This window comes from Pyxicephalus adspersus, chromosome 1 (assembly GCF_032062135.1).
Source record: "Pyxicephalus adspersus chromosome 1, UCB_Pads_2.0, whole genome shotgun sequence".
Lineage (NCBI taxonomy): Eukaryota > Metazoa > Chordata > Amphibia > Anura > Pyxicephalidae > Pyxicephalus > Pyxicephalus adspersus.
This window is the reverse complement of record NC_092858.1, coordinates 76087545-76114220: the sequence shown is the minus strand read 5'-3', so window position 1 is coordinate 76114220 and position 26676 is coordinate 76087545. Positions and strand designations below refer to the sequence as shown.

The 26676-nt window shown below is 35.5% G+C and overlaps 1 protein-coding gene across 1 annotated transcript; it reads right to left on the bottom strand.

Annotated features, from left to right (window-relative positions):
• LOC140326134 (zona pellucida-like domain-containing protein 1) lies at nucleotides 1–25724 on the bottom strand. The gene is made up of 11 exons (XM_072404514.1): nucleotides 25681–25724; nucleotides 25383–25504; nucleotides 20770–20993; nucleotides 14154–14338; nucleotides 12511–12583; nucleotides 11494–11591; nucleotides 10203–10283; nucleotides 8955–9126; nucleotides 7857–7971; nucleotides 6650–6673; nucleotides 1–164 (listed from the first exon to the last, which is right to left on the bottom strand). The coding sequence occupies exons 1-11, from the start codon at nucleotides 25722–25724 to the stop codon at nucleotides 1–3; spliced, it is 1302 nt and encodes a 433-aa protein (XP_072260615.1).
• Between the last annotated feature and the right edge of the window lie 952 nt (nucleotides 25725–26676).

Genomic DNA, 26676 nt, shown 5'->3' with positions numbered 1-26676 from the left:
TTAATGAAAGTTGTTTTTCTCCAGATAGCTGCTCTTCTGCAGTCGTCGGTGCATAAGATATGCAAGGCCACCCATAAGGGTACACAGTAAAGCCAAAAAACCAACAGTTATTCCCAAGCCAACAGCAGTGCTTACAATATCTTGTGGGTCCACTTTAGAAGAACCTATAATAGTAAATATATGTTAACAAACATGAAGTTGAAATGCCACTGCAGTTCAGAAAATTGAATAATGTTGTTAAATCCGTGAGAAGAGACAAAAACAAAATATTTTATAGTAAAACTATTAACAAAGAAAATTCCATTGGTAATAAAAAAACTCTTTATAACAAATCTAATTGTATAGAATGCATTAGGAAAATCACAAATCACAAGTTATTATAAAAGTATTTGCATACTGTACATGTGCAAAACCATCAACAAAATAAAGCTGCTTCCAAACTCCCAGTATGTTCAGTTGTGCAGCATTGCACTACGCACCTCTCTATAACTTATAAAAATAAGAAGGAGGCCATATCACTTTACTAGGCATCTGCTTTTAAGATCACATGCTGACCCACACATGACATCTCTGTGTCTTGCTTACTGCTTTCATTGCAAGTACTGCCATCAAGCTAGAACTTGTCTTTTTATGTGTCATTATACCAACCACACAGCTGCCTCTCCTGTGCTATGTTATGCATAGCATACCTGCAAGCTGTATGTATTCCTTCTCCTAGATTGTGAGCCACAGTGTAGCTTACGAATTAACCTGATCAACATGCTATAAAGGGAGTCTTGATATGCTAAACCATGGGACCTCATGCACCATCCAGCTTGAAAACTACATTTCCAGGATCTCTCATCTGCTGGAAGGGAGAATGCATGCTTGCAGTGACCATACCAAGCAAGTTAAATAAAAAAGAAAAGGTTCGAGATTTGTAGGAGCTAAACTGCATAGTAATATTTCTCTTGCATTCCGTGAGAAATGAATATGTTGTGTAAAGTTCCACTTTATATTCCTAATAAAACCATCAAATAAAATGGTGTATATTTAAATATGTTACCAAAATAAATCTTTATCTGTCTTTCCAAAGACTCTGACTGTTAGGGTTCATTTTGATAATGCATGTAATATTTGCTTTGTTTAAATTCTGTTCACTCTATTCACAATCATGAAAAAAAGAAAATAAACTATCTTTCATTTTCAATGGGCTCCATTTGCCTAGTTTTAAATCCAATCATAAAAATATCCTTGAGAAGCCCTCAAAGTTCCTAAATTATTTAAAAAGGACAGTGCTCTTGGCCCGGATGGATTCTCCTATGCTTATTACAAAGCTTTTGGTCCCCTACTGATTCCACATCTTGTGCAATATTACAATTATTTGAGAGAAAGCCACCCTCTACTGCAACAAGCCAACCGTGACTATATTAATGGTATTCCCATACCAGGAAAAGGACTCCACGGATATTAATAATTACAGGCCCATCTCGCTAATCAATTGTGATATGAAACTTATGACCAAGCTATTGTCAGTTCGTTTGAGTTCGTTTTTGGGAGTTTATATCCATCCAGATCAGGTAGGCTTCATGCAATATAGGCAGGCTCCTGACCATACGAGACGTTCCATTGATTTAATATCCCTGCTTTACTCTAACTGGGGCAATGGTCCTAAGAGAGAGGCAATGCCTCTGGCAATTGACCTGCAAAAGGCCTTCGATAGTGTCCTGCTCATACCTATTTTCCAGTTTTGTCACATATGGGCTTCGGGCAAAAATGTATCAATATCATGCAAGCCTTATACGACAAACTTTTAGCAAATATCTCATGAGGTAGCTTCCTCTCTCCCAATATTTCCATCTGAAGAGGTACAAGAGAAGGCTGTCCATTATCTCCACTTTTATTTGATATAGCTATTTAACCTCTTGCTAGGGCTATCCAAGAAAATTAAGATATCAAGGGGATCCAGAGTGGCCAGACGGAACATAAATGTTCACTGTTCGCAGGGTGACATTCTTATGTATGTGGCTCATCCACATATTTCACTCCCTAAGCTATTCCGTTTATTGGACACTTTTGCAAGCCTTTCAGGTCTCCAGGTCCATGAATCTAAATCCCAGGCCATTACAATAATATTCTGGGGCCTCAGTTGTCACTAGGGATAAGCGATAATGCCTCAGACATTCTCTGGAAATTTTCCTCGAAATTCCGATGGGTCTGCGAAATTTTGGCAAACCGATTTCACGGACCCATCAGGAGATTGAGGAAATCATTACAGGAGGGAATCCTCCTGTGCGTGATCTCAGCGCCTTGGAGGGTAAATGAGGCGCACAGAGGAGGATTCTCATGGCTGCATTCATTTAACCTCTAGTGCCTGGAGATCGAGCACAGGAGGATTCCCACAGCTGCATTCATTCATGATGAGCACATTGCGGGACTTCTGTGTTCTTGGATAGAGAATATCTCTCCAAGAACACATACTACAGGGCTGCAAGAGCAATCAGCTCCACTTCCGTGATTGCTCTTGCAGGTCCCAAAAAATTCAATCTCGACGACTGAATTTACACAGGCTGTTCTCGACATGCTGTCAAATTTTAAAATTTCGGTCGCTCATCCCTAGTTGTCACTTTTGAAGAAAATTTTGATCTCTGCTGGGAGGAAAATTCCCTTTAATACTTGGGGATTCATTTTACCCCTAGGCACCAGTCCTTGTTACATGCCAATTACACCCCTCTCCTCAACAAGATTATTGCTGACCTAAAACGATGGTCTAGCTCCCCCCCCCCCCCCGCGTCATGGCTGGGTCGTATAGCCTTGATTAAGATGAATGTCTTTCCTAGGATTTTATACCTCTTTCGCACACTCCCAATTCATGTCCCATTCTCGATTCTCAATTCCCTTCAATCTAAGATCATGAATTTCATCTGGGGCAGTAGATGGAGCAAAATCCAAAAAAACACCATGTGGGCTTCCAGGTCTCAGGGTGGTTTGGGGGTCCCTCCTTCTCAAATATTACTATATAGCAGCTCAAATCGCACAATTATCGCATTCCACATTACAGGGGGTGAGGCCACAAAGAGTAGAGTTGGAAGAGTCTGATTGCAAGTATGGGGGAATCACCTCCTGCATGTGGTCCTCTAAAGAAAAAACTGGTCCCCTAAAGAAAAAAGAAGGGGTCCCGGGGTGTTTCTCCTTGTCCCACTCTCTTTGTATTTGGGGTAAGTTCCGACACTGTTTGAAGCTTTGTTCTGCTCATGTTCCGCTTAGTCCAATCCAGACTTTTAAATGGAGGCTTGATAAGGGCTTCTACTGAATCAAAGATAATATTGATGTGCGTGACATTTTTAGTTTTCAATATTTGGTAAGTAAAAGGGAACTGAAATCATTTGTCTGCTCCAAGATCAGACAAGCCCCTCGTCCTATGTGTTCTACTCCATTTGAAAGTTCCTGTAGATCTATTGCTGATAACAAAGGTCATCTCAATAATTTATGCTGCCCTGGCATCCCCCCTGTCAAACTGTCATATATGAGGGCTTGGACAAATGATCTTGGCCTCTCCTGTTCCCAAAAAGAATGGTACGAAGTAGCCTTCTCTCTTTCTAAAATTTCTCTCAATTCATCATTTGTAAAGGCTAATTATGAAGTTCTTCTCAGATGGTACTTAGTACCAGACAGACTTTCCAAATGTCATCCCTCTACCTCCCCACTGTGCTTCAGAGGTTGTGATGCTGGGGACACCATGGTACATATGTGGGGGTCCTGCCCTATAGCCCAGAACTTTTGGTCAGAAATATTCCAAATAATTTCCAGGGTTTTAAAGAGGGTTGTACCAAGTACTCCGGAGATTGCTTTATTTATTAAATGTGAAATACTCTTTGAAATTGATAAAAAACGTATTCAGCTAGCAGCTTTCGTCACTTTGGCTAAATCGTGGAAATCTAATGTCCTTGTCCCTGTCCTGTCCACTCCTTTGGCCTCTTCCGCTTAGCCTTCGGGCATAAAGGTTATTTACTAATTTCAGGTTGTTATTGTGCTTTCTGTAAGCTGGTGAGGCGTGTTTGTCCTTCTGTTATTACTATTGTTATTATTATTTTTAATATTGTTTGGTTTTATGTAATTTTCTTTTCTCTGAAAGACTCAATAAAAACATTGAAATACTTAACTATTTTTCATTTCTTTGTTATGTTATAATTAGGTCATAATAATCAAATTGTAAGGTCTTCATCAGGTTCTAAATATTATTTCTAAAAATTACATTAGGCTATAATTGAGAAGCCATGTATGAAAAACTAAGTACAATCCAATGTTGAATAGCATGTAGAACTCCTTAGCAACAATAACTTGAAGTAATCATTTTCTGTATAACATCAGTTTCTCACTATGTAGTGGAGGAATTTTGTCCTACTATTCCTTGCAACATTGCCTTGGTTCATTAATGTTTGCAGGCACTCATAGCTCTCTTAAGGTCGATTGGTTGAATTCTGGACTTTGGGTAATTGCAACACCCACATATTTCACTTTCAGCTATTCTGTAGAGTTTCTGGTGTGTTTGGAATCATTGTCCTATTGCATGACCCAATTCCAGCCAAGCTTTAGCTGTTGAACAGCTGAAGTTGTGAATAGTGTATTTTCTCCAGCCTTTGGGAGCTTTAATAAATCAGGCCCAATGATTACCAAGTGCTCAAATCCTGTTGTTGCAAAACAAGCCTAAATTATTACCTCTTCAGCACCAAAAATCTTCCCTTTGTTCTTGTCTGTACAAATAACATTGTTCCAAAAGTATTGTGGTTAGTTCGGATGCAACTTTGCCTACCTAAGCAGTGCTGTTCATTTTTGAGAGAAAATATTTTTTCCCTGCAACCCTCCCAAACAAATTATACCTGTTCAGTCATTTTCTAATTTTTACTGTCATAACCTTTACCCTTTAACACCCTGACCGAGGTCTGTAGAGTCTGAGATAACTCTTGAGATTAACTCTTGGACAGTATGAAAGTAGTGTAGTGAGGCTGCAATTTATGAACAGAGTTGAGGTAGGTTTTCTCCTGAAACAAACACTAGCATGTATTATCTGGGGCACAAAAGACACCAGAATCAGCAAGAGTCTTTAGCTAGGACAGGGAAGTGCTGCTTCCACTATGTCCCTTGGTGTAGAGTCATGTCCTTATGCCTGTGGTACCCAAATTACTGGTACTTTTACCACTGAGCCTGCGGACCATGAAATTGCTGTTGGCAGCAAAGTAAAAAAGGTCAATATTGCACAGAGCTCTATACCTGGGAGGAAGTGCCACTATATGGATTATAGATTTTTTTCCAGCCCGATGTGCATGACCAAATCATTTTTCTGCAGTAAGTCAGTAAACATATTGTAAAATAATTTTGCTGACTGTGGATTACTATATTACTATATGAACCTCGGACACGTAAATTTCACCTGAAGCCCACGGTAGCTGCAGACCTGATTCCTACTTGAGGTTAAGTACAACAAATCAGTGTTTCACTCACTTGAATGGTACTGATAGGTGCAACACACAGGGCACTTAGCAAACTAGCAATGAATCTGTAAAAGTCCCCAAAACTACCACTTCATAGTTAAATCTGACCAACATCACAAATAAACCTCAAATTGGCATTTTCTGTCATGACATCTGTCACTGAGCAGAAATAATAAAAATGTAATGTCCACAATGAACAGTACATTGAGTACTGAGAGTAAAAGTTTCCATTTACTTTGCAGCTGTGAACACAAACTTTTCATTGGGTGCTAAATACAATGGAGGATAGGGAGAAGAATGCAAATATCAGAGTGCGCCGATTCTAATATGTAAAATGCAAACATTTAGTAATCTACACTATGGGTTCTGTTTATAGAACAGGGAATCAATAACATTCCCTCAAGCATTCCCTCATGGGAATCTTTTTACTGCTATTGAAACACATGAACCAGGAAGATTCCCACGAGGAAAAGTTTGAGGGAAAGTCAAATTCCTTGTTGTAGAAATAGAGCCCTATATGTTTGTAACAGTTTTAACTGCTGGTGGTTTGCAGCTTTTTTAGTGTTCCATTATCAGAATGTTCTGAGAATAAATATTCTGTCATTTCACATATGGTATATTATTGAAGATAAAATATGTATGCTGAATTACCTAAAGAAAATGTTCTTTTCACATTATTAGATGTTGTTAAATTTTAAACTCACTCTACTATTCTTGTAAGTGTTGTGGTGTAAACCAGTCTGTTGAATTGGGCCTAACCTAAACAAGGCTGATAAATGATAATTTACATTGAGGGCAAAGGGGTAAGAAAAGAGCAATATCAGCTCTTGAGGCTAAAGGTGTACATACTTTCTCCACACTACAGTATTATATCTGCTGATATATTTGTTAAACTAATGAAAAAAAAGCTCAGTGATTTTATTAAGGTCGTTCTCTCTTATCTTTGTATGCATGGACTGTTTTTCCAGGTCAAATTCGCTGAAAAGGTCAATAATAAGTGTACTTATTTCTTCACATCCATATGGTGCTACTGTAGCACATGCTTTTCTTGCTATTCTTTAAGTTAATAAAACATCCATTTTCTCTTGTTGATTGAATACGTCATGATTTATTATTATATATTAAAGCATGCATCTGACAATAAATATTGATATCACCAAAAAAAATGATATACTTACCGGAGGATAGACTGGCTGGATTACCTATAAAGGAAATGATAAATGAGTGTTACAACAATTTCTTTAATGCATTTTTGTAAATAGTTTGTTAAAAAAACATGCTAATGTACTGTGATCTAATAATTATAGCAGAGGATCCCAAAAAGAAAGGTAGTTGTTTATGAACCTAACAAATATCTTCATATTTTCAGAACATCTAGACCTGATTCTTAATATGACATATGATGTTTATTTTGAATGGTGATTTGTGCTGCGAGATAGTGCTCAAAATAGTTACTGTTTAAACAAACCTGGTTATCAGGGTATGCTTACCAATACAAAATATTAGAAAATAATAAATACAAAAAAAACCCTGGCATTTGGTAAAAAGAAAAGGACAAATATTTTCCTTTACTGACCTTCTTTTAGTTATTTAACTTCTCTCTTGCCTTACCTATTTTTTCCCTTTTTGTTTGACTTTTCTATCCTTTATTATATAAACTTTTTTTTATAACTTTTAACATCTTTAGACATTTTATAGAAAATAAAATAGCTGATAAAATCATTTTATACTTGTCTCCTTCCTCAAAAAGCAATATATATAAATAGAGAGCGAGGCAATATATATATATATATATATATATATATATATATATATATATGTGTGGTTAGTTTGTTTGTTTGTCTTTATGTAACTGCAATTAAAGTCTAACTAAACCCCACTATGCTCACCTGTGCCCATTCTATCACTTACTAGTTGTATTCTTTGGCTATCTTAATTGGCAGAGCTGGGATGACCTATTTCCCGGGCAGGCACAGAGTTTATTCAGTCTTGAAAACTGCATTGGAAGCCAGGTATCCTGCATGCACAACTCAGCAATTTTGACAGTTGCACAGACCAATCATGCAGGTAATAACGTTTATTGCAGAAAGGACATCACCTGATCCTTTCTACAATATACAATATATGAACTATAGTTCAGATTTAACAACAAAATTTGTTTTGAGCAGCATAAGAGGATGGACTTGTGGTGTGACCTGTTTCTGTTAAGCTTAGATATTTGGTACCTAGGCTCTTGAGATGTGAAGATCACATAATATAAAGATTGATTTAACTGTTCCACTTTACCTTAGAAAAAATAGTTCAACTTTCAAGTTCTAAAAGTTCAATATGTTGCATGCTACTTTATAATTTGTGTAACATGGTGTTCTGTGCTATTATACTTACTAGTTGCAGCACTGGTAGTGATCCCAGGTGAGGTGACTGTTGCTGGATCAGAAAGTGCAGAAGACCCTGAAGAGCTTGAAACTGCCCTAACACTCCTCTTTCGTTTTGAGCATGTCTGTAAAGAAATTAATGTACGTCTTAGGAAAAGTTCATACTCAAGATAAGAACAAATTAATCCTAAAATAACACTGCATGCTTGGAGCTTATTTATACCTGTTTTATTGTAGTGGTCTAACATATTATTTGTTACAGCAGTCAATTAATTTTGAATCAGCTGCCAAAGCATCCAAATGGAAATGCAGCACACCATAAAGCATGGTTTATAGGTTGTGGTGTGAAGTGCTAAATCGTTGTACTTTAAACTGAATAGGGGTGCCATTTACACATAATGCAATCAGACATTTGTATACACATTATCTTTTTTTATGCACAAGTGGAAAAAGGTCTTTAAAGTTTACTTTCATAGTGTCAGTGTACAATAAAATATGCCAAAGAATTTACACAATTGGAAAAAAAAAATCTTTACCTATATAACCACCTATACATATACACTTTTTTAGTGGTGTATATTTAGATTTCTATTGCCCACTGATAAACATCTATTGAACATGTGCTAAAGCAGACTGATCACCATTTGTTTTACTTGATATAAAAGGGTAAATAACCCAATTAGTTTCCTTTTTTTTTTTTTTTTCCATTTGAAGTGGTGATCCCTCCCTTTCTCTCTTTACCATTGTGGCTGTACATACTGAATAAGAAAGTGCATCCGCAATGAGATCGGCACTTCTCGTTTTGCTGGAAGGTGCGTCACCCGGTCTTACACCTGCGCATTATGGGAGCGGGTGAAGTAGGAAGAAAAACTAGGAAGAAGAGGAAGAAGTTGGCAATGCCTGGTGTCCAGCCTGTACTGGATTGAAGAGGGAAGACGGGACAGTGCTGGACCTACTGAACTAGGATCACAAAAGGATTGATGTCTTTCCATGAGTAAAGTTAAGTGTTTTTTTATTTATTTTGATTTTTTACTGATATTTTCTCTTTAACTGGTTAAAGCGTAGCAATATACAACATTCTGAATCACACTGTTTCTGCAATACTTACTGGCTTAAAGGATGGACATGCAGACACCTCACACAGTCGGGTAATACAATGCAAATAGAATGTTGACACAGACTGCTCATACTGTTCAAGGAATCTGAATGCTGAAAAGTAGAAACGGGCAACCTGGCTGTCTCCATTTGTTGTTATGAAAGTATACTGATCCTTTTGGCATCTATGAAAAAAAGAATATAGTCATTAAATTTTTTATTAAATAATGTATCAAACTACAGAATAATAATAATATAGAACAACAGAAGCATACATAGAGAGAGTTATAAACATTAGAAAACAAAACCATGAACGCGTATGGGAATGGAGAAAAAGGAAAAGAAAAGGCGGGAGAGGACAGGAAGAAACCCCAGGAAGAGTAAGGGTGGAAAGGGACCTGATCCTTTTACACATTTACTACACATTTACAATCTACAGAATGTAAGGGTCTCGAGGCTACACCTCTAAGAACCCTAAAGCAATGAAAAGAGCTTAATCTATATTAGAGGGCATGTGGTGCTGAACCAGGGTTTACAGATTTTTTGGATCATTTCCATAGAATCATACAATGTACCACATTATTTTACGTTTCATTTGGTTTCAGTGGGTTTCACAGTGTTCCATGCCCTCTTGCTAAAACCTGTTATCCACTGTAATAATTAAGTGACTGAAACTGATAAGATGTACATGCCTCTGGACGGACATTTGGACATGGACAAGGGCATCTTTAGGGTTCTTACAATTAGATCTATCTCATACAAGTTGATATACTACAAATCTATAGCTATGGATTTTAGGGCACCCCCACCAAACATGGAAGAAAGTACCCTTGGCCTGTCAGCCCCGAAAAACAAGTATTTGGGGTCCAGGAAGCAAATTTCTGACTGGTATCATAGATTTTTTACAAAAACAAGCTGTTTTACATTTTCTTTTTTATAATAAGTGCAATAAAATGTCAGTAATGAAAAAATGTATAGTATGATTAATATATACTTAAGTCTAGAAAAGAACAATTCTCTCGTATTTATGGATGTAAATAGAGGTTTTGGTTTATATAATAATTATCTTGTTTTCAGCACCAATTCATATTAAAAGAAAACAGAATTTAAACATTTCTGTAAACACATTGTTGGGAGGACTGATATTAAACAACAGCAAAGTTGGTACTTACAGAAAAAGTTTTTGTACTTACAATTCTCTCAATTACCATTCTATAAACACTCTATTGACATGCAACAAGACATTTCTTTGTTGTCTTACCCTACAAATAGATCATAGTAGGTTGAATTTGTTGGATATGGGGATGTGGAAGCATAGCATCTATCCAGTAACACGTTGAACCTGCAGGAAAAAGGCATTTGTTTTACAGCGTGCATATGTCTCTTATTAACATTGGTTAACAAGTCAAAAACATGGGCAGATATACTTCTCAGATATGCATTGTCATATGTAAGTTTGCCTACCAACATATTCATGTCTTTAGGTTTTCTTTAGGTATTCACCATAACATTAACAAACTGTTTGTCATGGAGTAATAGGCAGTCTGCACCAAATCTTTTATATAGAACCATTTTACTTCAATTAACTTTTACACTATTGTTATTTATTTGATCCAGAAAGATCTGGGTTCCAAATAATGTATTAAAATGTTTATGGTTGAATGGACAACCATAATAAATATTTTATTCCTGAAGTAAAGGCAAGTGTCATTGTTAACTGTTATCAGTCTTTTTCATTTTCTAGCAAAGGCACATCCTTTAAAGTCAACTAATCCCAGAATTCAACAAAACAAATTTAAAGTGGTGGAGAGAATATCTGATTCATGGGCCAACATACTTGTTCTCTGCTTTACAACTATTTCCTCTCTTTTCTGAATTCAGTCAGTGGGTGTGCCAATCATACGTGCCTATGTGACACTCAAAGTAGGAAAAACAATACATACCTAATCAATATGATTGCCTTGTTGGATTTAGGGTTTAGCTGGTCTTTAACCAGTTATACATGTGTTTTACCTGACAGAAGTAGCAGGCCATATGACAATAGCTTTGGTGGCTCTAGTGTACATGTTTAACCCCACTATCAATTACTATTCTGGATAATGGGATCTGTGACGTTTCAACAAATACCATTTTTACCATGCAGAATAGGTTTATTTTTTACAACAACACAAAGCCCCTATTCTGTAAAGTGGAAGATTCTGCATGCAAACTGCTGTCATGTAGCATCTTACATGCTTTGCAGCAAACCTTCTAATATAGCAAAATCATTGGCTAGGAATCTGCTGGTCTGGTATTGCTATTTACAATGTCAACCCTACAACCAGAACAGCCAAGCAAATAGCACTACTTGATGTCGGCTACATGGAACCTATTAAACCCCACCCAATTTTTTACTTGTTGTCAGAAGCATTTTGTGCCTATGCACTGTGTTTGTGTCACCTGTGACCATCTTAACTTAGCTCCTTACCCGCATTCTATTTGCTACCCTGTTTTCGGGTCTGACCCTGCTCTTCTATTACTTTTCAATTACCTTTCCCCAAGCAATTACTTACTTTTCAGTCAAGTTGCTTGCTACCACTTCAACATATACTGTACTGTTTAATTTGATTCCAGTTGGTGGAATAAGAAGAGGTCTTCTATAATTTTCATCCTAAAAATAAAAGTGTGTGTCATTGAGGACATTCTTTAACACCATTTAAACATTCTTTTAAAAGATCAGATATTAACAACCTTCTTAGGTGATTATTACATTTTTAGAGCATTTACCAAAATGCCATTTAGGTAAATATTGGGCTACTGTTCATCAGTGAATGACACAATATCATTATTTATTGTGTAAATTTTACATTATTTGTGGGTTATTTAAAAATATTTAATTTTTTAATTTTTTTTAAAAAATCCCTAATTAACCTATTGACAAATGAAGAAGGGCAGTGCTGATCTGTAACAGCTTGTGGCTTTCAGAAAAATTATTAAAAGTAGGAGTAGGAACATGTCAATTTATATGTTTTTATTAGCCCTTTCATATAACCCAATTACTGGTATGCCTTCCAGTATAGGGGAACTGTTGAGAGGATATTTAGTAATAAACAGTTGATTAGTTTTGTGTTTGTGGATATATTTTTTTAAAATTTTGTAAATAGTGTTGCAATTCTTAGTATTAGAATAATCATTTTAGTGTCAATTTTTAAAGCAAATAAATAAATACAATTTAAACAAATTTTTTTAATACAGAAACATAATTTTTAGAAAAAAAATGTAATCTTTGTACTGCATAAAAATAAAAATAATTTTTGCAAGACAGTCTTGCCAAAGAAAGCATGTTATTCCTATAAAATATACCTATTATTTTGGCATCTTAAGAAATAACAATGTTATTGCCAAGAAGCAGGCATAGCAGATATTGTAAAATTGCTCAGGTCTGTAAGGCAGAATACAGGTATGAGGGAAATAGTAAAAAGGGAGAACAGGACTTTTAAACATAGCTATCTCTGGATCATTCATGTATGTACACATAAACATAACAAGGTATGGATTCAACATTTGTCCATTTAAACCAAACGACTTACCAAATACAACTGCAAAGAGAGTGTACTGATAAAGCTACCATTGTTTGTAGTGATAGCTATATTATTTCCAGCCCTACAAACAAAAACAAATATTTAAAACATAGCAAAAGTATTAAACTTCTTCAAAAAGCCACATTAATATAGTATGTATGTAGCACATGTATGTATTGATTGTTTTAATAAAATATATAAAAGACAGGATAATTTGTATTTTGGAAAGGAAAAGGAGATTTATTTAAATTACTTGTCATTTAAGTTTGACCTTGCCCACTAAAACAGAAAACCCCACATTAGGGAAGCATATGAAAGTAAGTTGGGTTTAGGTTGAGGTAAGTGTAGTACCATGGTACCTTGGAGCAAAATATTGCTAGAAAATGTAGCATAAGAATGTATATCTAATGGTCACTGTCTAGCTCTCTATCAGAGTGATTAATAATTGCAGCCATCTGTGTAACATTAGTTGGTGTCCATTTGTTAGTGTCTGCCAAAAATAATATAACTCTTCAAAAATAAAAAAGCCGCTATTTATTAGTATTCTCTGCAGGGGTGTAGTCATAAAAAAAGAAGAGGGGCACGGTACTATGTAAACATGCCCGCCCCACTACACCCCTGCCTATGTGTCACTCAAAGGGGAAGAAACTTCAATACAAATTTATTTTCCAGCTGGAAGCTGGGAGATTACATAGTTGTGTCATCTGCTTGGTAACTCAATGAGCTTTACTTATAAAACAGGTAATCTGAGATTCTCTCAAACAATCCCTGGTGGGAATCAATTACTGACATTGAAACCTGGACCTGTAAGATTCCCACGATGGAATGGTATAGAGAATTTCTGATTCCCTGTTTTAAAAATAGAGCCTAATATGTTGTAGGCATTAATCGAGGGGCTAAATGAACTATATTGCTGCTTGTCTGCAGTTCTAATTTAGCTAACTCTAAAACAACTTTAAAAAATAGTATTGTGTGGTAAACTGCCAAATATTTTGTAATTGGTATGCAACACTCTGTAGCATTTAGCAAACTCAAATTATATTTTTCTGCTAAGATTCCTTTAGACAACCTGCAAATTGATCAAGTAGGGTTGTTCTAATCCTGATATGATATCTTGACTGTATAAGTATGATATATATAGTACAATATATCTATAAGTTGTGATCATACTATAAGTTTTAGTCATACATATAGTAAGTGCAGGGAGATATACAATGGCTTTATCCCTATGCATATAGTCATGTTCATCTTAAAGTAAAAGTAAAAAACTTTTCTATTGCTAAACACTAATTTAACATGGCAGCAGATTAGCTAAATGTTTAACACTTTTAATTACACTTTGGTGAAATATCTCAAATAATTTGTTTCTTTCTGTCTGCATGGGTTTTCTTTTGAGTGCTTTATACATTTCCTCTCACAAGCCAAGAAAATAGATACGTCTATAGGCTCCCTGTTCATATTATTTTTATAGTGCATTTGTGCGTGGTGAGGATATTACATTGTGCTTTATGGAGAAGACTCATGAAAATGGCTCTGAACATTTATAAGGGGTTTCATAAGGTACTGATATTATCTAATTCTTTAAAACAAAATAAATACCGGTATATAACAAGATTTTTACTGTAGTATAAATTGAAGCTGCATTTACTTACACATCTAGTCTAGTGTTGTTCATAAGATATTCAAGAGGATAGCTACAGGAGTATAAATACTTAAGTTCAGGGCTTCGGGTGATCACGCCAATGGTTGGTTCTTTTGATTTAATTATTCCACTAATGTTAACATACTGGATGTGTGAAAAAGATTCAAAAATTCCATCACCTACAACATCTGTAATCTGTTTTTTTCGAATAGAAAAAGGAAAAAAGAAAAGAAATCATATTATTACCACAATGTTTTATGTGTTTGTCAATTTTTTACAGTCATAATAGTAGTCATAATGATGGGTCAATAAAAATAGGGGAAACTTGCGAGTATTACCTCCATTTGGATAAACGTTTTAAAATTTTGCACATTCAGTATAGCCTGACATTTGGACATAGCACTTTTAAGCAGAACAAAAGTGAAAATAAAACAAATTACACTTACCTTTCCTTGCACAGATCCGTCAATCCCCTGGAGCTGTCTTCCATATGGTCACATGTCGTTCTAGTTTCTTGCTTCACAACAGAACAGAGGAAGCGCCATTTTCTACCCCCTTTTTTTCTTCTGCCTTCACCTACCGATCTCACACTGCACAGGCATGAGATTGTGTAAAGTATACTGATGTAGTTGTAAAAAAAAAAAAAAAAGTGCAGATCTCACTGCGCCTGCATGAGATTGCTATCTTTCATTTTTTCAATGACAGAAAAGTCCCTTCTGTGCATGCCCAAGATCTCCAGGGAGTCTTGAGGTATGTATCTCAGGAAGCTTTGTGCTCCCATTCAGGAGCAAGAATGTATGCAATTGATTATCTGGGTCATTGAATAGCTAGTAGTGGTTAGTCACATTTAGCTATACTTGTTTTCGTAGAGTTGAAGGTGTTTTGCATTTTTCTATGCCAGGCCATAAACTGATACAGTGGCTTAGAAAGATACAGCAACATCCTAAACATTGCAAGAACAAGCTTAGCTGAATATGACTAACCACTACTAGCTATTTAAGATACTAGATATTGACCTAGACAAATGGAAACCTTCACACACTACTACTAACTTTTACTAGCTATTATCAGGGATTTTGTTAAGCAAACAAGAAAGGGTTAAGAAAATGTATGTCTCCCTGTTTAAGTTTGCATATATAGACCAAGAATAGGGTAAGTCAATGTTTTAGGGAATATGACACATCATTATATCACAACAGTTGACTGAAGTTAGAAATACAAAAAACCTAGAAATGTTAGAGTACAGCGTATGCCCTATGTTTCACCTACAGGTTCAAAGGCACCTACATTACTTTGCATTGGAATGTCATAGCACCGCAATGCATTACATTGTGCAACTTTAAGACTGAAAAAGGTTCCTATAAAGACAAGTAATTCTAGATTTAAATGGGTTGTTAACAGATTAGTCTTATATAGGAAACTTTCAATGCTAAAAAGTGACATATATAAGTGATTGTTTAGATATAATATCTTTGTCTATTTGCATTTGTGTAGGAAACACATAGAAACCGATAAGATGTCAGCTGGAAAAATTGAATGAGTATTCAAAATAATGAATTACAAATGTTTTTTACATGAATATATATAAACAGGTTTGTTCAGTCTGCAGAAGTGTTCATATTGGACTTATCTCTTTACCAATATACAGGTAATAAAAATATAGTATCACAATTCCATCATCCCCAATCAGTCATTACCTATTCCTCTTTAATGCCACTTCCTTACTAAGTTATTTCCTCCAAGATAATTATGTGGGTTACTATGCAACATTTTATAAGCCAGTGATCTTTTAAGAGAAATTGTACTCCTGAAACATTGTTTTTAGCACAAAATAGAATAACACATAGGACTTTCAGAGCTACTCATAAAAACAGCTTAGTCAGAAAGATGGTCAAACACTTGTCACAAATAAGACAGCAAATAAAACATTTATTGGTCACAACAAGATCATAAATGTTTATTTTCAGGTTTCCTTGCAATGTAGATCATAAAAACATGTCTGTCTGTTTTGTCAAAACATGCTGGATTTTATACATTGTGGAAACAGTGGCAGATTTTTAACTGTTTCAAAAATATTACAAACATTTTTTTGGAAAACATAAAGATAATAAAGATATTGAGATAAAGATACTAATATAAAACAATTACAGGCTTAAAATCACCAACGGCCAATCTACTAAAACTCATATTGCCTATACATGGAACTTTTAGTATTAACTAACTAGAAAACTATCGAAATACTTGAATCATACATATCTGACTATATGTATGCAAGACTGTATAGTTTCTAGAGAATAATACTGTTCATGAGTCATGATAAACTGATTTCCTCTGGTGTGTGATTTTCTGCAGGAAATTTACACAGAAATATCCAGCAGAAATAAAAAAGTAGCATATCAGCAATTCTCCTACTTCATTCATTCCTATAAAGTCACATATGTAAATCTACTGCAATAGCTGTAGTTGACTTTTTGTTCCTTTGGCTGTCTAGGTATACTACCAGAGTAGTGTATTATAGACATAAAGCATGACAGTAGACAGATCATTGTCTTTTGTAATGGTAGGTTTAGATGGCAATATGGTCAAAACAGTTTAGTGAAGAAAGCATCTGGCTGGGAATTTTACACAGTAAAAAGTAAAACACTTTAGAAAGGGAAACATGTACTGAGAGAAATATGGGGATCTGATCTGTTTGAAGTATTTTTGCTTCAATATGCATTTGTATGTTTAGGCAGCTTGGGTCATATCAATATCTAAAGTATAAAAATGCAGAAATGCATCTCTACCATGTTGGAGACAATGGAGTACTTATCTGGACAGATTTTATTGTATACAGAGGTATATCCAGGTTATAAAATATAATATACAAAATAAAGGAACCTCAAACATATACATTTAACCTTGTTATACGAAAAAAAACATAAACACACTGATCTCCTTCTTGTTTCATACCCCAGTACACTTGTTTTTTTTTTTTGTCCATATCCATAACAATAGTAGGTTCTCCTTGCCCACAGACCTCACTAGTCAGGTTTCCCATCAACCCCAATCAGTGGCCACTTTCCTTTGTATGAGCATTATCTCCTCAGCAAAAGGTCTTCAGGGTATGTGAATCAACCCCTTAATGACCAGGTTCCTGTTTATGACCATTACCATCAAATTAACCCACTTTGGTGCAATCAAAAGCAAAAATAGGGGGACCCGAGGAGTAACATCAAGTCAACCACCAAATGGGAATGATTTTACCACAGACCATTTATCCCCCTTATTCTTCCTGGTTGATTTTCTATCAGCCTTGCATTTTTGTAATGTCTTGTCATGAGACAGTACTCCACTTAGGTTGCACAGGTACATCCACACATGCTGTTGCCAGAGGCTTTGCTGTATTTCCCTGAACAGTCTAAAGAGCATGGAAGAGATACCTGAAGAGAGGTCTTTCCACAATGAGAGCTGGACAGGGCTGTAGAAGGGCAACAACCCAAACAACAGGACTGGTATCTGTATTTTTTTGCGAGAACATAAAGGAAGAACACTGTTAAAGTTCTACAAGATGACCTACAGGGGCTATAGGTCATTGACAGTCATTGCTGCACCACAAATCCTTAAACAAAAAATGATCTGCCACAGCCATGTGCAAAAAATAGTACAACACCTCTCCAGTTTGAACTGTGGTTCAGTCTACGGCAGAAGGCTGAGGCTTAATGTGGGACTGAAATGGCCCTTACAGCTTTGGTTGCCTGGCTGTCAGAATTATTTAATGGCTTCAATAAATTCATCATGTCATTGATGAGGAACTAGTATGGCAATACTGCGGCTTTACTCTGCATTCTCTATCTGCATTCTCATTCTGTCTCTGTGACTCATAAATTACTGAAGACAAGATCAGGAAAACAACATTTCCTTTAAAAAAAATTATTAATTTGCATGAGTAAAGCATTTTATTGGAGCTGTTTTGTAGAAACTCCAGATCTTAGAATATCACTGTTTCTTAACATTTGCAAATCAATCAGATGGTCAGTCATATAAAAAGAATAACATTAAACTGTGACCTGTTAGGACATATCTCAAAGATCTGCTTGAAAAACATTGCCCTAAGGCAATTATGTATTTTAAAATGCCGTTTTGTATACTTTATGCCTCAAAAAATAATTGATCAGTTTAAGCATATAATTTATATTTTGATGACCACTGAATCCTGATGAATTGTATATTAAATCATTTAATTTTTATTATACCTATTCTCTCTCTGTATATAAACACGTTAGCTGTGTCACTGCAAAACATACCTATTCAGAAAAAAACTTAGAATATATACTTAGCTCCTGCTTCTGCCCTGTTGAGGGTGAGGTCACAAACTACCCATCAAAGAATGAGGTAGAGGGGGGCCCTAATAAAATGTGCATACATCTTGCCATAAAAAGCTGAAAGGATAAATGACAAGAACTCAAAATGGCCCATTTATTACCAGAATATAGATTTTCACTTTTTATTTATTGCAGGTAGTCTCGGGTTACATACAAGATAGGGAATGTAGGTTTATTCTTAAGTTGAATGTGTATGTAAGTCGGAACAAGTACATTATTTTAATACATGCAATTAGGACAGATGTTTGTCTTAACATATCATTAGGCAGAGTGGTGCCAGTTACTGTATAAAATCCTCACTGTGAGTTATTCACAAACAAAGCAAAATAAAAAGCTTTGAAGCCTAGACATTCATTAACTTCTGGAGCAAGCTGTGCTTTGATTTGCAAGAAAAACAACTGCAGAGTTTGCCTTGGTCATTAAAGAGTTACAAGAGGCTACAGAAAGAGCTCGCCCCACTAGGATCACCCACAACCTCAGCTGTGTTTAGCAAAAGATTCCATCTGCGAGTCATGCAAACTGCCCCCTCCCCCTATCGAGCCTCCGTCCTGCACACAAAGCACACAAGGAAGCCCCGTTCGTATCTAGGAGTCGTCCGTATGTTGGATGTCCTTAACTCGGGGACTACCTGTATGGTGAATCTGTGGTCACTTTAATCATCTGCTCATGAAAGTGTAATAGTAACAGATATAGATATATATATATATATATATATATATATATATATAGTAGTAAAATATAATAACATCTCGTAGTGATAAATCACACATGAATAGAGCATTGGGCCTAATTGGGCCTGGATATCTTCAGTCATTTGCTGTTTGCTACCAAATGTTTTCAATCTTGGACCAGATCCATTTCAGGTTTGCTGGATCACCCAGCTTTACTTATGAGAGTGTAGCCTCCCCAGCCTAGGAGAGCTTCAGTAAATCAGACACATCATGTCAACATGTGAGATTGATTGGAAGTACAAGCTTGTGTTGTCTGTTGGGAGCCATTTGTTCCCTTAGTTAGTGATCATCACTATAAATAGCTATTACGTCTCCATCAATTTTATTAGCAGAACTGGGCAGCTAAAAGTTTTCTGTGTAGCTTCAGCCCATTCAAGTGGCTGCCAGCAAACAGTTAAGTCTTTTAGAAGCAAAACACTAAAACTGTAATTGTAGTCCTCCTCTTATTTTGGCTACCAGTGTCATTGCAGTGCCTGGGGGCATATCATAGCACACTGCAATATCCACCAAAGCATAAGCATTCCTATGTAGTCTGCATTTATGCAAGTAGAAGAGATTCTTCTTTTCTTAATTCTTTAGATGACATAATATTAAAAATATTATTAACATTTTGGTTAGGTTTAGAATGTTATTATTAATCTGCCATGCACAAGTCTTTATCTATAAACTTTATTAAATTGAGATTTACCTATGTCTGGTTTATTTACCCAGAGTGTGTATGTTCTGATTAGATACTCATTTGCTGTGAGGTCTTTCTTGAGAGATATTTAATAAAAATGCACACATCAGCGTATTCAGGAAGCAAACACCCTCATTGCTGGTCCAGGCTTATTGAAAATAAAGCTGTAACCTAGACTATTCCATTTCAGTTTTATCAAAAGGTAAATTTTGTGAAATGGGTTTGCTTGTTTGCTTTTATTTAAAAAAATATTAGTGCAGACAATAAACAAATAAGATACTGGCAATAGACAAACACAGTCTGTTGTAAAAAGTAATATAAAGAAAATAGCACTAAATTATTTCAGCCCCTAATGCACTGTGACTTTTTCTGGTGCAGCCCAGTAAGGAATTATCCAGCACCAATCCATCCTGAAAATGGAGTCTGCTGTTTTTTTTTGCATGTGTTTTGGCATCTAAATTTTATCATACATTTAGATCTTGTGACTGGTGATGACACATTTCCACCTGACTAGATGTGAAAAGTCAGGGACAAGGGAAGATGGATATGTAAAGTAGCCTGGGAGAATGTGTCACAAGTAATCAAGGGCTAAAATGATGGAAAACATTGAGAACAAACTGATTAAAGTTTGCAGATACATGCATTAAGTAAATCAGCTCAGTTTGTGTTAGTCTTATTCCTATGAATCTTAGAGCTCATTTATTTTTATAATAAATCGCTGAACACCTGAAAGATTACAAGGAATATTTTGTTTCAAATACCACTTACAATGTTCTAGTAAATTATCCTTTTGGAACATGCAGTGATGCTAATATTGCTATGAAATGTTCAGAAGGTAAATTTGAGGCTTACCTGAAATGAACTGCCACACGTTGAACTGTCATTGATTGAAAAAACAAATTTCAGTAAAGGAACTGGGCTGGATGATAAATCGACTGTTCCTTGGCAGGCCGGGTTAGAAAAAATATCATTCATGTAAAGCTGAGTTTCATTATAACCAGAGAAGTATACAGGGCACAGGTAAACAGACAATTCAATTTCCTGTGGCCCACATGTCACAAAGATGTCATTGTATTCTGCAAGAAAAAGTAAACTTTCATTTCATTAAAATTTCATGCAAAACATGCATTTAGGTAATGCATACAGAAAAAAAATGTTTGTAGATTGTACATATAAGGCTTCTTATATATATACGAGATACTCGTATACACGTGTGATGATTATTAGCTGGTCTACATAACAAATGGATTAGGAAAGAATCACATGTCTATAACTTAACTGTAAACACTGCAGTGCAATCTCTGGCTAATGTATTGTGTTAATAAAATAGCAATTATCTGGAATATATTTTTGTACATGGTCACTGTTGTTACCCTGCGATAACGTTGGTTGTGGTGTGTGCTCAGTGCATAAATATCTGTACTTGATAAGCATGAGATAAGCATGTGTTGTACAGTTTTGCATATTTTAGAAAGCAAATTTATAAATCTAAAATAGCTAATTCCCAATCTGTGATTTAGAGTTCATGCAATCCTGCAAGGCCATTTCACCAACCCACTCTTAACATATGTACACATATAGAACAATTTTCTCTGGAAAACATCTGTTGTGATCATTTCCAGTGCCCCCTTCCCTGGATAGGGAATTAATGGGGGGCACCCTACTGTGCTTTCTGCCTTGGAAATGCACTGTGCCATCAGGATAGATTGGTGGACAACATTGGGAATCTTCTGTACACATATCAGCGAATGTGATTTGTGTTTACAGCCTTAGTGTCGTAGGTCAATCTATTACCTTTTGCTGTTATTAGTTGGTTATTTATTCATTGGTTACTAGAAAGGCCATGCCCTAGCAACTCATATATACTTACATAGATGATTGGGACTATTTATTTACTGTTTAATGTATATGCTCCTACTGGGGCCAATGCAGCCTTTTTCACACAACTAACTCAACCCTCATGAGCTCTTACAATTGCCCAATAATTTTATAGCAGAGGATTTCAGCCCTATCTCTGATGTTTTATTAGATAAATCCTCCCCAACCTCTGTCACTCCTACTAAAGTCACCAAATTCTTAGCGTCTTCTGGTGCTTTCCTTTTCTCTCCTTCCGACCCCCCACCCTTCAGATTTCAAATAGTAAGTGGATGGAAGTATGTGTCTCCGTATATGAAGCCTGGAGCCTCCTTTCCCACTGTTCACTAGGCAGATCTTGTGCTGTCAAGTTGTACTCTGATTTTTTATAATTAATTTTCTTATTTCTTTATTATTATATACATTAATGCTATGTGTAAACTCTAACACCTCTGTGTTTGATTGTTTACTGCAATTATCTTTTTTCTTTCTTTCTTTTTTTTGTTAATAGTTGAAAACACAAACATTAACACACACTCACAAATTTTCAATGTATTTCTATTCATATTGAAAATGTGAGAGAGAAAATGCTTAGGAAAAAAGCATTTGGATATAGTTCAGCAGAAATGCCAACATGGAAACATTTCAGATGCCTTTCCACAGAAATTCTGCAGAGTGAGAAATGCATTTTCCACTTCAAATTCAATTCTGCAGAGATGGACCATTTAAAACCATTGGTTACAAGAGTGTCGATATAGTTCTTGACTGACATGACAGCTAAACAGAAATAATAGGAACTGCACTGCCAAATAGTGTAAATATGTTTAAACTGTATGCTGAATTGCTAATACTGACTTTGAATCTGGGCTTAATGCTACACACTGTTAATAGGAAAATGTAAATGTCTTTTCATGGTTTATTGGACCATAATAATAAACCCTAAAGGCTATTGGTCAGATTACAATCGAGGCACATCAAACCCATATATGAGCTTAAAAATGCTTGTGTAATTTATGGGATAATAAATAATATCTAATATTTTTTGCATGGGGATCCTATTTAGAATATTGAAGCCTCTGTAAATAAGAAAGCTCCCAGATATCCCTCTCTCTTAGATGAGACCCTCTCCCCTAATGAATGTCCTTGCTCACTGGAGCATTGCAGAGATGTGTCCCTAAGGTTGCAGGGCCTGATTCTACCTGAATTCAACTTGAAAATGGCCCAGTTCTACTGTGTAAATACATTGTACACTTTGGGAGTGGGACCACAAAAACAAACATGTGAACAAGTGGGACAAGTTGAATTTGTGCCTAGTAGAATGATTCCACTGATTGATGCAACCACAATTCTACAAGAAAGTGATCAAATTCTACCTAAAAGAAAAAAATCTGTCAGTCTTTTCTGTGGTCTGTATTCTTCAATACAGTCTCCAACCACTGAATTCTACTGTAATTCTCACTCAAAGGGTAACATAGATACAGAGGTTAAATTGAATTTTGTTGAATCAAATCACATTTTAGCAAATTCAATTCATTTCTATTTGTAACCTACTGTAATTCACAGTTTCCATTTATAGGTTTCCATAATTACTGTAGTTGCTATATCTCATTTCTTTATCTATCATTGATATGTTTAGATTGTTTATCCTCACTCCTCTTGTGTAGTCCTGATTGTCCTGTCATTTGCCTATCATTTCCTGGCTTTAATGTCTTGACATTTACATTAACCCCTTTACATGCTTTATATTCTCCCACTATAGACTTTCTCTCTTCTAATTCTCTGTAATCTGGTTATGACATTGCTTTTCACATCGGGCCTGATTTATTAACCTCCTGGGTGGTTCATTTACTGCCCAGATACATTGTTGTTCATAAAATATTATTTTACAGTATAATATATTCTAATGAGTATAATAGTAAAGTTTGAAACACAAAATCATGTCAAAATAATAAATTAAATTAAAAAAATATATTTTACAAAACATTTATTTATTGAACTTTGCCATGATTTTGTGTTTCAAACTTTCTTATACTCATACTATTAAAATATACTGTAAAAAAAATTTTCATAAAAGGCAATGTAGACATAGATAGACATAGATTAGACATACAAATCTAGTGTATTGCATTCAATACAGTTATTTTGTATTGAATGCAATACAAAAAAATTTGAAATTCCCGTCACGCCTCTAGCGGCGGCTAGTACACGCCAACGTCACTGGGAACTCCTGGGGAACATCAGCGCACTCGCCCGGGAACAGATCAAAGTGGTGGACGCGATCAGAGCATGGCAGGAGCCTGAAGGACGAGGTACCGGTAAGTGTTTGTTTTTTACTTTTTTAACTACCCGGGGTTACCGCTTTCAGCTTATTTTTTTACAACAAGTCACACTCAAGGTTAGCGCTGGGGGGGTTAAAGCTCTCCAAGGCTGGGTGATCCAGCAAACCTGGAATGGATTTATTCAAAGTCTTTTGTTATTTACTAGCAAACATTTTGAATACTTGACCAGATCCATTCTAGGTTTTGTGTTACTGATGAAAGTGTATCCTCTTCAGCTTGGAGAGCTTTATTAAATCAGGCCCATTTGGTTTCTGCCATCTGTGTCTTTATTTTCCCACCCCATTAGCCCTAATAATCAAATTTTTCATGATTGTTACAGTGGTCATTTGATATATATAAAACAAAACTGTCTGATTGAAAAATATAGCTACTAGTAGTTTTAAGCATTGGAGACTGTCTTTTTTTATATATTCACTTCCTCTAACAACATTTTGAGGAAAATCCTAGCCACGGAAGCTAACCATAAATATTCAAAGGCAGAAATTTTTTAGGAGACTATACAGCCTCCTATGCACTTTAAATAAATGTATAGTTTATCTCTAAGCAGAGGTTGGAACTTGAGTTGCAGGACTTGGACTCAAGTCTAACCTAAGTCACCTAATGAACAATTGGCAACTCAACTGCGGGTTTTCCCCAGCGACTTGCAACTGGACTCACAACTTGTTGTCTCTGTTGTCTAAGTTTTCTCCTCTGACAGCTGAAGTGGGGGGGGTGTTACAAATGCCTCTTTGGCATCCTCGCTTCCCCCTTTCAGCTGTCAGCAGAGAAACTTGTGGACTTAGAATGTAATCCTGTGCTCAAAAACAGGATCAGAGCTCTGTTTCTATATGGGGATAAATTGGGGTTAAATGAAGTGACTTGACTTGGGATTCAACTTGGGAGAATTCTTGGTGACCTGAGACTTTACTTGAGACTTGGTGTCAGTGACTTGGAACTCAACTTGGACTTAAAGGGTGATTACTTAGTCCAACCTCTGTCTCTAAGATAATAGTAATTCCTCCATTCCTCTTTTTAAGTGAAAAAAAGATATATAGAAGCCCACGCCACAGTCCCATAGCACTCCAGTCCTCCATCTTCTTTTTTCTTTTCTAACTTCCAGTAGGTTCACTCTTCGCCTGCATTAAGTATACTCTTCCTTTTTCATTGTTTAGTGGTGGGATCATGTAAGCACCCAGAAGATGATGCAGACCCACAAACAGTAATGTCAAATGACCTACATGGTGGTTCTATGTGACTATTTTTTGTTTCTCATGGTAAAAAAAAGGGTCATACTCGGTTTGGGGGATGAGGGATAGGGGTCAATATTGCATTCCTTGAGAAGGTCTTTAAATTTTGTATGTAATAGGTAGATGGCTTTTATTGGCACTGGAACTTCTGCACTGAAGAACACAAAACTATAGACAATAAAATATGTGATTTAAAAAAAACAAGTCAGTTTTACTTAGCTTGAACAGTATTTGATCAAATAAAAAATTATCTGTAATGGCAAATATGAAGGTGCATGTTCTTATAACACCAAATAAGATTTACAGAGAGTTCACATTCACAAGAAATGTACTAATAAGCATACCTGGTAACCTTAAGGTATCTCCACAACTGATTACGTCGAGACATTGTTGTTCTTGAGTTAGATAAACTAACACAATATAAAAGAGCATCTGTTTCAGTCCCTTTATCGGAAAAGCCTTAAATGAAATAACACATGTAAAAAAAAATAATTATTGTAATCTGTTCAAAACATGAATTATTTGCATTTTGTACTGTACTATATCATGAAAAATTGATCTTCAATAATAATATTTGTATATAATATAATTTATAATTTATTATTTTGTATGTCTATGTAAACAGCGGAAGTCAAAATGTGTTCACATTGAATAGCTGATCACATGCAACAGGACATATAAAATAAATAAATCATTTTTATCTATAGGTAAATTGATAATTGTAATGGACATGGTTTTTTTCTTATTGACAAAAATGTTGAACATTTCCAATCATTAGTAAGTGAGCAGTTTCTATTCTATTTAGTAAATTACTAAAATATATAATAATTACTGTAAACAATGTTTATATTACTGTAAGCATACATTTAAAAAAAAAGTTATAGTCTGCATGAACTGTAAAATAAAAAAATAAACAAAAACTACATCGAAAAAGAAAATCGAAACCATGCCCATATTTCTTGTATGCTATATTTACTCCAGCCTAAAAAATTTTATATAGAGCTGGAAACATGAGGTTTTTTTGCTGCTGCATCTCTACCATTTGGTAGATTTTATCTTAAGATCTACAAGAAGCTTGTGATCATGTTGTCATCAGAACATGACATAAAAGGAAACCTTCTAAAGATATACAAACAGCAAAACAAAACAAAAATCTGTTGGATGTTTAGCCTTTTCCAGCAAATTTCAAAATAAGAAATATAAAGTTTTAGCTGGACTAAATTATATAAATAAATCACTTTCAATTTTAAAAGAGAACACAGGCAAAAATTATATTTCAGCATTTTCATGGGATTTACATGGCCCAAGAAACCCCATTACCAGATTATAGAGAAAAAGGG

What these genes read in the sequence shown, in the direction of transcription:
- LOC140326134 (XM_072404514.1), bottom strand. Translation starts at nt 25,724, where the DNA reads ATGTCTCGACGTAATCAGTTGTGGAGATACCTTAAGGTTACCAG. An exon ending in TCCCTCATCCCCCAAACCGA is followed by an intron (nt 20,994 to 25,382) that starts GTATGACCCTTT and finishes TTTTTCTTGCAG; the next exon opens with AATACAATGACATCTTTGTG. An exon ending in TCCAGCCAGTCTATCCTCCG is followed by an intron (nt 165 to 6,649) that starts GTAAGTATATCA and finishes TTACTATTATAG; the next exon opens with GTTCTTCTAAAGTGGACCCA.